The sequence below is a fragment of the Ixodes scapularis genome, unplaced genomic scaffold (assembly GCF_016920785.2).
Source record: "Ixodes scapularis isolate PalLabHiFi unplaced genomic scaffold, ASM1692078v2 PGA_scaffold4__175_contigs__length_147842914, whole genome shotgun sequence".
Classification (NCBI taxonomy): Eukaryota; Metazoa; Arthropoda; class Arachnida; order Ixodida; family Ixodidae; genus Ixodes; species Ixodes scapularis.
The window spans coordinates 57,351,691-57,365,314 of record NW_024609879.1 but is presented as its reverse complement, the minus strand read 5'-3'; the positions used below and the strand labels follow the sequence as shown (position 1 = coordinate 57,365,314).

At 45.0% G+C, this 13,624-nt stretch overlaps 1 protein-coding gene across 1 annotated transcript in view; it reads left to right on the top strand.

Annotated features, from left to right (window-relative positions):
* LOC115324311 (venom metalloproteinase antarease-like TtrivMP_A) overlaps positions 1–13,624 on the top strand; it is a 98,478-nt gene that overhangs the window by 33,526 nt on the left and 51,328 nt on the right. The window contains exons 8-10 of the mRNA XM_040211952.2: positions 4,228–4,277; positions 7,379–7,490; positions 7,698–7,859. Coding sequence (XP_040067886.2) covers positions 4,228–4,277; positions 7,379–7,490; positions 7,698–7,859 — 324 coding nt within the window. The remainder of the gene's footprint in view (positions 1–4,227; positions 4,278–7,378; positions 7,491–7,697; positions 7,860–13,624) is intronic.

The window sequence follows — 13,624 nt, the reverse complement described above, 5'->3', positions numbered from 1 at the left end:
TGAAAATTCGCATCCTTTATACGGTACGCGCCAGTAATACCTTGAACTTGAGCACACGCATCGAATGCGCCAAATAAAAAATCCGGGCGATGTTCGAGGACACAAATGCTTAGAAAGCACCACTGTAGTCGAAGCAAACAAACACGACGGCACGGGCGTTTCTGCTGTCTTGAGAGTTGCGCCACAACATCGCCGCACGTGTAGGTGGATCTTTCCTTCTAGTACGTGCTGGGTTATCATAGCGACACACGAAAAAAATTCCCAGTCAAGGATAGCGCTTTTACGCGGAACGATGAGCTTTCACCACGTCGTTCACGTCGACGATCACCACCGACGCCATGTTGGCAGATAGAAGGAGCCGGCCCGCGACCGGCATGCAACGCGCGCGACCAGTTTTCCTCGACCTGTGATTGGTCTGTCGTTGCGGTTGTTTTGGTTGTTTTCAACAAAGCAGGGAAAGTTGGGCTCGCTCCAACTCCTGGTGTCGTGAACGACACGTGCGTGCGTCCCTCCGCCGCTATGGCAACTGACGGTTGCAGACCCTTGCAACGGTTGTTTCGGTTGTTCCAGTCGTTACGGTCGCTACGGACGCATGTTTGTGAACGGGCCTAAACTCTCGTGCTACAGCGCGCCGGTAAGAGGAAGCGGCTGGCTGCGGGGCGGTGGGGCTTCCCAGAGCCCGCTTGGGCAGATTCCGGAGCGGCTGTACGGCCGATGTCAGCGCGGCGCGGCCACTTCACGAGAGCGCGCGCTCGGCCTTCGGCCGCAAGCTCGGTAGTAGCGATATGTGGCCGTCCACGCCAGTACACAGAACACGAACTAAGCGAGCGGAAGAACGACATTCATGCTCTCGCATTCAGAACTCATAAGAAGTGCTTAGGTGTCCCTTTAGTTTTTTTTTCAAATGTGTCTTTTATAAAGCTTTCAAGTGTTTATAGCCCGCGTTTACATCTTATGATGATTCTCCCCTAGTTTCCATATGACGTTTTGAGTAGAAACACCAAGGATAGCCCGATACTGTCAAATTAATGGGCCCAAAAACCGCTAAATGACTAACGAGAGTAATAGTTTTCTGGTTAATTCAAAGTAATTTGCTCAGTGGGCCGTGCAACAATATTAAGTAGGAATATTTCTCATTTTTCACAAGCTTACTGATCCTAGTGGGACACAAACATATTCGAGCGCAACGTCACTGGTGTATAATCTGGCATAAAACACTGGCGTAAAGCACAAAGCACTTGAACTGGCATAAAGCATACAAGCTTAAGTTTTCTTTCAGTCTCTTCGCAAAACTTGACGACGAATTTCTGGAGATCGCACAGTTGGTGCTGTCAATAATGCGACCCCAGAATTTTGTCATCAAGCTCTGCGATCCCCGCAGTGACAATATAAAAATTCGGCTCATTCCGGAACTGCTTGAACATTGGGTTTGGGTTCGAGACAATCAATGGCTTTACTTGCGTTCAACTAGTGACTCGTGCCCAATCGCTGAGACAACGGGAGCCTTAACAAGGCATCGAACTCAGCGCGTGCCCTGTGCTTTGTCAACCCCAGAGCGTAGGTATGAGAAACATTGGCGGAATATGACTGGCTCCACATCACGGGGCAGCCTGTGCTGGATGCCGATTGAGGGCGTGAATGTTTCAGTACCCGACTATTTATAGCAACCGATAAAGGCCGCTATAATTGTGGTAACCGCAAAAACACACCACTGCTAGCAACTCCTTTAAACCACTTATTTCCATGGCACAGCAGATTTGTTTGTGGCTAAGACGTTGAAATTATTATGTAATAATTATACAAAATACAGTAAGCTTTTGCTTAACTATCAGAAATGTCTAATATTTTTTGGCCATTTAAGCTTGCTTTTAAATGTTCCTCAAGTAAGTTGCTTGGCATATACACTTAAATCCCAAGGTATCCGTCAAGTCAGATGAAAATGTATTTCTGTCTGAATTTTTTGCTTGGCATATACACTTGAATTCCAAGGTATCCGTCAAGTCAGATTAAAATGTATTTCTGTCTGAATTTTTTAGGAGTCGCAAGAACACTTTGGGTATTTCACCAGCCAACTGATAAGAATGCACTTTCATTTTCTCGACTCTGCTTACAAGGAAACTCAATTTTCTTCATCATTTTATAAATGCTTTGAGTTCACCGTTTACAAATCCTTGACCTATTTTTTGTAATTACAGTGGCGCTAGCAACCTTTGGGGAAAATGTATACTTATACAAATACCAGAGTATCAAAAAACAATATCACTCATTAGTTGCAAAAGCAAAATTTTCCAATATTTATGACATAACCCTATTGAAAAAGAAACAGCACAAGCTGGTCCCAGCATCCAAGCTTCATGCTGGGTTATTTATTGCTCCAGCATTCCCAGCTTGCCGTGCTAGTCAAGCTGGTCCCAGCACAAGCTGGTCCCAGCATCCCAGCTTTATGCTGGGTTATTGCTCCAGCATGCCCAGCTGGCCGTGCTGGTCAAGCGGGTTGGATGCTGGGTCGTGCTGGGTGAATGCTGGGCAAATGCTACATTATGCTGGGTGAGCTGGTCATGCTGGTTAAGCTGGCGAACTTCCCCACATTTTAATCAGTTTAATTTAATACACATGATAAACAAGCCAAACTCTTCAAAAAAGCCAGCTTGGCATCTAATTTATTATTGTCGTATTGCCGTCCTGCTCACATGAGCTCAGATGCCCCACAGCATCTGCGCTGAGACAGTACTAACCGACGCACAGACAGTTGTTCTCAGTGCAAAAGAAACAATGCTATTAAAACAAGATTACTTATCGTTCTACACAAAAAATACTGGACACACGCCAAAAAGAGGCAATAACGATAAAACACTACATCGATGAGAGAAGCGAATCTGGGTCCTGCCAGTAATGTGGGTGTAGCGGCCTCTTGCGTAGTCGGTAGAGGCGAGGAAATCCGCGTGGCTTGAATGGCATTGGTGATAGTCATCGGCACCCCCGTCATTTACGAGCACACACATGTTCGAAGACACGAAACGACGCCTCAGTCGGGGCGTCCGACGTCTTCCCGCGCTGAACGGACTGCCGCTCGCTGTCTACTCAGATCCCAATTTGCTTGCACCGCCGTTCAAGTAGTCTCTAAACAACGCGCACACAGCCGTCCCTTCAAACATTCGTCCAAGACAGCCAAACGTGTCTCAAATTCTCCGTTCCTACCACTCTCTTACTCTCCCTTTTCTCGTACACAAAGGAAGCTCGCAGCGCGCCTGAAGCGCCCGATAGTCTACCGAAAACGAGAGGACAAAGAACAGGACGTGGCCTCGTCCCCGCCCCAGCGGAACTTGGCGTGCGCGTTCCCAGCATTGCCAGCTCGACAAGCTCTACCCGACCTTGGCGTGAGCGGTCCCAGCAAGACCAGCATGACCAGCTCGAACCAGCTAGGCCGAATTCAGAACCAACTCGAACCAGCTTGACAAGCTTGAACCAGCTTAAGTAGCAGCTTGCCCAGCTGCAGTGCCAGCTCGAACCAGCTTGAACCAACTTGACCAGCTTGAACCAGCTTGACAAGCTTGAACCAGCTCCAGTACCAGCTCGAACCAGCTCAAGTACCATTTTGACCAGCTGCAGTGGCAGCTCAAACCAGCTTCAACCAAATTGACCAGCTCGAACCAGCTTGATTACCCCCTAGACCAGCTCGAACCAGCTCGAACGAGCTTAAAAACCAGTTAAACCAGCTTGACCAGCTTGATTTTTTTTGCTAGTTTTTTCAACAGGGAAGGGCAGGATATAATATACTTCAAAACCGCAACACAATATCTTCAAAATGCGCGAAAAGTTCGCACATATTTTGTAGCGCATTTTGCTTAAATGGGGTGTTTTTGTAATATATTAATAACTCAGCTTTTACAAATTGACTGTTCTGACACGGATCTCGCGCATCATTCTTACAGTCTAATCTTGCGCCCTCTACCACCGTCCCCGCCTTTCTTTCATCTGTTCTTCCGTGACGCTTGATTATTGCACATGTATACACAGCAGTGTTAATTATGCTTTCTAGAACATTTTGAATCATTATCTAAACCCTAATTTCGTATGACTAGATATATTTTCAATCCTAGTTTCTGCACAAGTATGTTCATACTAAAATATGTTTGTGCAGACCATATGTTACTGTACAAATACCTCCGCGTTATTGAGCTAGCTCTTTATACATGACAAAACGTTTTTCACCTATTTGATTTTCAGGGTGGACCTTGCAGATAACTTCAATAACATCGTCTACAACTATGTGTTAGGCGAGTGACGACTTCTCTATTCTTACGCGAAACATGCCATCTTCTAACCCAATGATTGAAGACAGTTTCATTCTTAATTTCAACGTTCCTGTTTTGACCCAACAATGACAATCAAAGGAGCGTTCTTTAAGTATACTAATAATATTGTGGTATTAACGCATTCTTTTAGTAATTAAAATGTACATAATAGCTGGAAAGTCAATAAGCAATAACAAGACGCCGACTTTTTAGTTTTTACACAAAATTTTAAGATAGGTTAATAAAAATGCGCATTTTTGACGGCTAATATTCTCGCACACTGTGAGCATCTGAAGATTAATTGGCGCATAATTTTTCCTAAAGATAATTATCTTGCGTTTACTAATTAATATTAGTATTAATTTTATCGCACATCCTTTAACAAGTTATTGGTTGGCTCTCATGAAAATTGGTCCTAGCAGTGGCGTTCTACGAAAAGAAATCTGATTTGCGCTAACGTTGTCTTGGAAAGTGCGAAAACAAGGCTGAAGAACACACCTAACACACCTCCCAAATGGCGTTTTTGACTCATTACTGGCTGCAACCACTCTTTGAAAAATACTGTGCCACTATTCGTTTGATAAACTCGGTGTCAACCCCAGGCTAGTTACAGAACAACCTTTGACTTCCCTTTGAGGTGGTGTGTTCTACGCGCTTTTTGCTCTCAGTTTCAAAATTACGGCCTCTGCATACTAACAGTGTGACAGTGAATTAAGATAAAGCCTTACCTGTCGCGTTGCACGAAAAAGCGGCGTCGTTGTGCACGAAAAATGACCATAAAAATACGTTAACAATCATGCCGCTCAATCGAATGCTCAAGGACGACGCGTATAACGTCGTCGTCCTTGAGATCGACCTCGACGTCGTTCTTTAGGCGTCGTCCTTGAGGTCATCCTAGAGGTCGTCCTAGACGTCGTCCTCTAGGCATCGTTCTCGACGTCGTCCTAGACGTCGTCCTTGAGGTCGTCCTAGAAGTCCTAGAAATCACTCTTGGCGTCGTCCTAGAGGTTGTTCTAGACGTCGTCCTCTAGGTGTCGTTATCGACGTCGTCTTAGACGTTGTATTAAGGTTGTCCTTGAAGTCGTCCTAGAAATCGTCCTAGATGTCGCCCTCCACGTCGCTCTAGACGTCTTCCTTCAGGTCGTCCTTGGCATAGTCATAGACACAGTACTTGAAGTCGTCTTCGAGGCCATCCTAGAGGTCGTCCCAGACGCCGTAAATGGCGTCCACCTCTAAGGCGTCGTCCTATACTTCGTCATAAGCTTTAATGCGTTTAGAAACATCATTTGAAAACATAACGTGTAGGAAGGATTTCGCCTTCCTGGACATTTTTTCTTACCACGCGGACACGTTTCCGCGCCACCGTAGCCAATCAGAAAGCAAAAAGAAAATGACGTGTGCTGACGTCACATCGTGGCCGAGTTGCCCTAGTTGTTGGGGTTGCCGCCGAAGTTGTCGGGGTTCCCAAGTTGGCAAATGGCGTCGTCTCGCTGCGATCGTTGTGAGCGGCATAGAATCTAAAATGAATACTTATCTAGAATACATACTTATTAAACTTTCTTCGACAAGAGGCACGTGAACAACGAAGGCAGTGCCCAGAAGCAAATGTCTGCGGAATAAAGTTGTCGTGAGTGGTACCTACACAAGTTATCTTCGTTTGCTCCTTATTTTATTATTAGATTCTTGTATCGACAAGAGTGTAGGGCATTTGGTCGCTCAGCGTGCTAGCGTTGCAAGCAGCGAGAGCGTTGAACGCTGCGTCACTACAAGACAAAGTCTGCGAGTGCAGTCTCTTGAACACTGCTCGAGCCAAGGGCAGTCTGCTTTGTTGTTCGCAAGAGACCGGAGCCGCATTAATGTGGTGGGCGCCAAAGGACTATGAACGGCAAGATGTTTTTCCGCCCAGTAAATTCGGTCCGCTGCATGATTGTTTTTCGCGTGTGTAAAGGAGTCATAACACCACAAATTCTCTCATAGATTTAAAATAACATTGTTTCTAACCATAGAAATACTTTATGCTCCACCTATATAGAGATTTCGGGCATAGTACAATAAATGCAATATACAAGGCACGAGCTCGAAATTTGTTTCAAACCGGTCAGCCTTCCATGCTTTCAAGATACATTGTTCGGTGGCCAGTGTAACACTTAGTTTACCATCGGTTCTGAGAATATCGTCACGAATGACAAATGATGAGGCGGCGAAAAACTGAAGAAACTAAGCGTTTAATCGAGCGAACGTGTGCCCAAAACAAAATAGGAAAAGGCTAGCATCGCAGGCGTCGATGTCGGCGAAACATCAGGATCGAGCGCTGGAGCGAGGCTGACTGCGGCTCGCCACGCGGAGCACGTTATGTACACGCGTTGGCTTCTGGAATATTCGGCGTAGAAGGTGCGGCGACTAGTACATTCGGACCTCGAACGAGCAATAGTCTTTGAATTTACCTCAACATTAAACTGGAAGATTAAATGAAAGACGCTCAACTCCTAGGAATCGAACCTTGGGACCCGGCGCGAAAGTCGAGCGCGGTAATCATTCGGCCCCTCACGCGCTCGCTCGCCGACGCGCGTGGCAATATACGTTTTTTTGTTTTTTTTGCAGGACCTGACAGCGATATTTGCCTTATTAGTGGTTGATCCAATATCGAATTGCCTGTAGTATGCGTGGCAAAAATTAGTCTGAACAAAGAAAGGAAACACAGAGGCACCAGAATAAAATGTTTAATATGTTATTATAAATAGCTTTCTTTGATATTTATGTTTCTGTGACCTAATAATACGTATACCCGTATATGAAATAAAAACATCAAAATGCAATCCACAAAACATATACTTCGCCTAAAACTTCCTCATTTCTTGCCGTTATATGCCTAGTGACAAACCAAACATCGAGCAAAGGATTACAATTACGCGTTTAGCCTAAGTAAAGATCTGACACTTTGACACTTCCACTGTTTATTAAAATTTACATAACCATCATCTCTGCCAAATTGACAAAAATAAATTGATGGTAATGAATTACTGATTATTGCGAATAAATTTCCTAATATCTTAGGCGACCCGTCTTTTTCTTTTCTTCTTTAGGGCAAGCGAAATTTCGAGGTCTCTGCAGTAAAGACAGGCGTGTTGCGATTGTGGAGGACACGCCACCCTTCTACACGTTAGTTCAAATAATAGCACATGAGCTTGCACATACGTAAGTATAAATATGGCGTGTCAAATGTTGACGCTTTCAATATTAAGATGCATAAACTCATTTAGTTAGCAGCCAGAGCTATCTATTTTACATTGTAACACACGTGACTGTCAGGCTCCTAGCTTCTTAATCAAGGTCCACCTTTATTTTTTGATCATATAATATTAACGTGTTCGCACACTAATTGCACATTTTATAATTTCGCAGACTTGGAGCCACTCACGATGGAGACGATCCTCTCAAGAAAATATACAATATGACAGAAGACAATTGCCCCTCTAAGGGGTACATGATGTCACCTTATGCCCATGGGAACAATAACGGGCACTTCTCAAATATTTCACTTAAACAGATGAAGGAATTTATCGGGCAAGGAACAAGTAAGAACTAACATTTAACAATTTGATTAGACAATTGAGCTGAGCAAAGTCTACATTACAGGCGCCAACCAAATGTACTAAACATAAACTTCTATCTCTTTACACCGGTGTTCTTGTGCTGTTTCTGATGCCTTGCCTTTCTAGGAAACTAGTTAGGAAATGTGATTTTTCTTCCAATCTTGAATGGAATAAATTTAACCCTGCATAGGCTATACCTCATTAGCTGCTAATTGGACAGAGCGGTGGAAGCTACGTGCTCGCCGAACTAATCACCGTCTTGCATTTTATTTCCTGACGCCGCTTTTGTTTATGTGTATAGATCACGTGGTGCAACAACGACGGTTGACTGATCCATCGAGCACGCCTCTTCCCCCTGCTTGTCAACTCAAAGGCGGACGGAGTACAACACTTGTTACACGGGAGACAGAGCTATCGATATTTAAGAAAGCGAAACCAATGCTCCGCACGCTTGAGATGGGATTCTAAAGACTGCGAAGCAACACCCCTTGCTTAGTTGTATAAAAACATATGGCCCGATCGGCGGCAAAGCTGGGAGGGTGGAAGGGCGTTAGAAAACTTTGGTGGTAGAGTGCTTTCATCTGAAGGACCAGAAGAGTTCTAAACAACAGAAAATGTGATTGCAGATGTTGTGCGTACATCAAGCATATTTCCAATGCCGTTCAATGGAGTATTGATATCATATATACCATTCAACATGAACCTCATTTGGTGCGTCACTAACCGCACGTCAAGGGGCACTGACACATCACAATTATATTTTTTATTATCCGAAACGATCGAAAACGATGCCAGGACATAACCCTCAAAATTCAAAATTTGGGAATTCAGTATTTGTGGAGTAAAAAAGCAATTTCCAAATGCCGAATTCGAAGTTCCTGCGCGATCCGCGCAGGTGCGTTGACGTTAAATATTGCGAAGTCCTGAGAGTCCACTTTCTTTCACAACTCCCTGCCGTTGCCATGGCGACCCAAAGCCAGGAGGAAAGGAGCATGCGCCGGCGGACCGGTTTTGAGCGGTATCGGCTGTTTTCCGTGGGACGCCACGAACATTCAAAGCAATTCAGGTTTATATTTCAACCATCTTGAACATGGAAATCAGTGTGCTTTTGAACACATAGTGTGGTGAAACAAAAAGGCAAATAATGACCTTCAATTAGGTAAACTTCATCTCCCTTTACAAGGAGTGCAGCGGACACGAGTCATTCCAGCCAATCCTGTGCTCTGAACATAACACGTCACTTCGCGCCCCGCGCGTGGTTGCGACTCTCCCAGAGGTCACGTGAAACTCGCGCACGGCTTTGGGTGCGCTTCGATACCTGTACTGTCCTCTGCAATTGTTCGTGAAACGAAGCAGAGTATATTTAGGCTTATACGTAAAAACGGTCACAAGCAAACACATTCGTTTTCTTCCTCTAAGACTCGGTTAAAGCATACTTAAACATGCTAAGAAGTTGCGCATCGCTCTAACACACACTTTTTGCAGTAGTGGTCGGATAGCTAGTGAAAACTTTTACCACATTGAAAAACGCAGTATTCACCAATAAAATACTCGCGGTTCAAGGTTAATTTCGTAAGATGATGCCCTTATAGAAATAATGTAAATCTGAAAACAGGCAGCAGTTTTAGAAACAACATAATTCTAATCAAAACGCACGCAAGTATCTATCTTGTCATCCCTCACTAGTCGTATGACGCTCTTAAGCCCGATAATGACAAACTCTTCCGAAAAACCTATACAATAATATAATAATCATAATAATCATGTTCATTTGGATTCCTTGAGTCCCGGGTAGAGGGGCAAAAGGTAAACAGATTTTCCTGGCGAGGCTCCACAACCCTAAATATACACTGCTCAGCAGAAAATCAAAATAGAGTAGAAATGAAAAATAGAACACAAGTAAAAACGACAGTAAATCTTATCAAACGACATTTCCCTGTGCCAAGTAGCAACGAAACAAGTTTTCTACTGAATAGCGAGTTAATTAAGCCACACAAGGAGCAAAGTAGAACTTGGCAGGAGCTAGGAGCTTTCAAGCAAATAATAACACAGATAACTGGGGTTAGAGCAGATTATACGCTATTTATACGCTATGGCCTACTGTAAAATATAACGTTTCATGTTACTTTTGAAGGCAATAAGAGAAGTAGCATTCCCATTTAATTCAAAAACACTTGGATGATCACTCAAGAGCTGTGGTATTTTATACGCTAGAGCTTGCGAGCCATAACTTGTCCGCATTTGGGCTTTGTGTATGTTTAATTTCTTAGATTATATTATGTTGTATTGGGGTGGTAGATGTCACAAAATTAATTTTGGTCACTGCTGTACTCGCGCTATATTATCATCGCTAGTTTTAAAATAAAGAGCTGATGGATATCTGAAATTCAATATTTTAGGGAATATGGGGCTGAATAATCGGTATAGTGAAGGTTTCCGATGCAATGAACAACCTTTTTTTTGTAGGCCGAACAGACTGTCTAGATTTGTTTTCGTTGTGGTTCCTCAATCTAGTAAGCAATAATGTAAATGAGATTGTAAAAGTCAACAGTAGAGTTGGCACTTAAGTCGACAGGGAAGGAGTGTTTAAGCTTATACAAGATTCCAATAGATCTAGATATGCTAGAGCGAATATGATTGATGTGATCTGTTCAGCTTAAAGTTTCTTTCAACCAGACACCTAAAACGTTTAGAGAGGACACTCTTTCTAATTCTGAGTTTCTAAATTGTACCGAGAAGTTACAACAGAGTTGCTTATGCACAGGCTTGAAAATAACATTATTTGTTTTGTTAATATTCTATTCTATTTGACTAGACTCTAGCCACAGCGCAAGTTCGAGTAACCTTATGTTTGATAAACCTTCTATTACACTGAGATCCTCAATCTGTAAAAAAAACAAAAAAAAACATTGGTGTCGTTTGCATAAAGCATAATATCTGGAGTTTGCGGAATGTTCACTATATCAATTATGTACAACAAAAAAAGTAATGATCCTAGAATTGACACCGAGGCACACCATATGCGATTCATACTCATTGATTTTTACATATTGGGATCGTCCAGATAAATAGTTATGAATTACGTCCCAAGTTTTGCCCCTTATGACATAGTGCGTGAGCTTTTTAGAAGAATGTCATGTTTAATCGAATCAAATGTTTTGCGAAAATCAAAACAAATTCCTGCAGTATATAACTGAGTTTCAAAACTTTTCAATACCCTTCTGCGAAAGGCTGAGATCGTCAATTTTGCTTATACTCTCAGTTGTATTTGGTGATTAAATTACAGGGGGTTTAGCTCTGTCGTTTTACATAGCCGGCTACAGTGCTAATGTTGCCCTCAAGCGAAGGAGTATAAATAAAAACCATGATTGCTGAAAATGCTTACACTGAAACAAACCGAATTTGAGATCTGAAGGCGATACGATCTTTAATTTTTCGGGTGTCGTGTCCCGTTTACACAGAGACGCGCTAAACATATGACAAGCTCAGCTTGCACAGAAAAGTAGGCGGACGGAGATGGCGTATTCTCACGAATGACAAATGTTGAGGCGGAAAATAACTGGGGAACTAAACGTCTAATGGGACAAACTTATGCCCCCTAAAAAATAGAAGAATATTAGTGTCGCAGGCGTCGATGTCGGCGAAACAGCAGGATCGAACGCTGGGCCGAGACTGAATCCGGCTCGCTTTGTGGAGCCCCTTGTTTACAGGTGTGGGTTTCTGGAACATTTGGCGTAGAACATTTGGACCCCGGATACGCAACAGGGTTCTCGAACTTACTAGAGAACGAGAGTTACAGAAATAATAACAATGTACGTCCGCCGCCAGAAATCAAACCGTGGCCCTTTGCGTGAGAACCAAGCACAACATCCGTTAGGCCACGGGCCGCTGCCTACTCGGCCATCTGCTCGCGCGGCAATACTCTCCCCTTTAAAAATTGAATCACCTCGATGCAAAAAAAAAAAGTAAAGCAAACAAAAAATGTTAAACTAGTCAGGCATTTGGAACACACAAGGTCCACAATTGCATTGAACGCAGAATCGTTTGAGTCGAACGGCGCGAACCACCTCGGGTCGCAGTCGGTTAAAAGTTTCTCGCTGAGGCCACGACGTCGTATCGGTGTCCACATCCACACCCGGTCTCCGGGCTGCAAGTGAACGTCCAGACGACGAAAGGTATAGCGGCCAGCGTCGACACGTTGCTGGTCTTCGATCCGTAATCGGTCGAGCTGACGGACTTCTTTCGCTCGCTCCGCCAGGACTTGGGCGTCGTCACTTCCGTCGCCAGCTGGCTCGCGAGGTAGGATGGCGTCAAGCATCAGGGTCACCTTGCGACCACGCACCAGCTGGAATGGTATAATACCAGTGGTATCCTTGACCGCTGGGTCTCACGTCTTGTGTTCCACGTCGACGCACATCGACATCATGTCGGCGATGGTCTTGTTTAGGCGATCTGTCAGCCCATTAGTCTGAGAATGGTACGCTGTGGTTCGCCGGTAATTCGTGTGGCTGAGACGGGGGATCTTTTGCATCAGCTGTGCCATGAACGATGACCCGCGATCTGTAATCAAAACATCAGGAGCACTGTGGTGGAGGACGATAGACGAGAAACTTCGCGACTTCAACCGCCGTTCCTGGAGGAAGAGCTTTCGTTTCGACGTACCGCGTGAGATAATCAGTGGCGACGATTATCCAGCGATTTCCCGTCGTTGAGAGCGGAAAGGACAACGTAAACCCATTTCGATTTGCTGAAACTTCGTGGCCGGGAGAAAATACCTGCCGGATACCTGCCGGCTTGGTGGCGGTTTCTTGCGTAGCTGGCACTCGTTGCACGATGAGCGGTATTCGGGAGCTTGGGCCAGTAATACCTTTCATCAATTCGGGCCATCGTACGGCTGGAACCAAGGTGTCCGGACGTCGGGTCGTCGATGCAGACTTGGCAGATCTCCTCCTTAAGGTCGGTAGGAATTACCACCAAATCACGGCGAGTTGTTGTCTCCGAAGTTTTCCTTGTAAAGTATACCTTGTCGAATGAAGAAGGTCGGCAGGGCTCTCGAGAAGACACGGGGGATAGTACCCCCAAATGATTCGATGTGCTCGATTAGCGCGCAGCACAGGATCGTCTCTTCGGCGTCTTGCTGTGTCGTCCGCGTTCGCTACACCAGCGAAGCACTCGTCCTCATCGTTGTCGATGTTGCCGGGATGCGTCTCGACAGGGGCTCTGGACAGGCAGTCGGCGTCGCTGTGCTTGCGGCCTGACTTCTAAATCGCAGTCATGTTAAACTCCTGTAGTCGAAGACTCGATCGAGCGAGGCGTTATGAAGGGTCCTCGAGGTCTGCAAGCCAGCAGGGCCAGTGGTGATCCGCGTGACTACGCGGAACGGCCTCCCGTAAAGTACGAGCGAAACTTCGTGATTGCCCATACGACCGGGAGACACTCTTTTTCAGTCGAGGAGTAATTTCTTTACACCTTGGACAGTGTCCGACTTGCGTAGGCGATGACTCGCTCGGTGCCATCTTGCACTTGAACCAGTACCTCGACAAGTCCTGCGTTACATGCGTTCCTGTGAATCCCGGTTTCCGCATCCTGGTCGAAGTGTCCAAGAACAAGAGGAGTCTGTAGTCGTCTCTTCAGCTCGTCGAACGCCTGCTGCTGCTTCTCTGCCCTTCTGAATTCTCGGCGTCCCTTGTGAGTTTTCTGAGCGGTGAGGAAATCCTTGCGAAACCGCGGACGAAG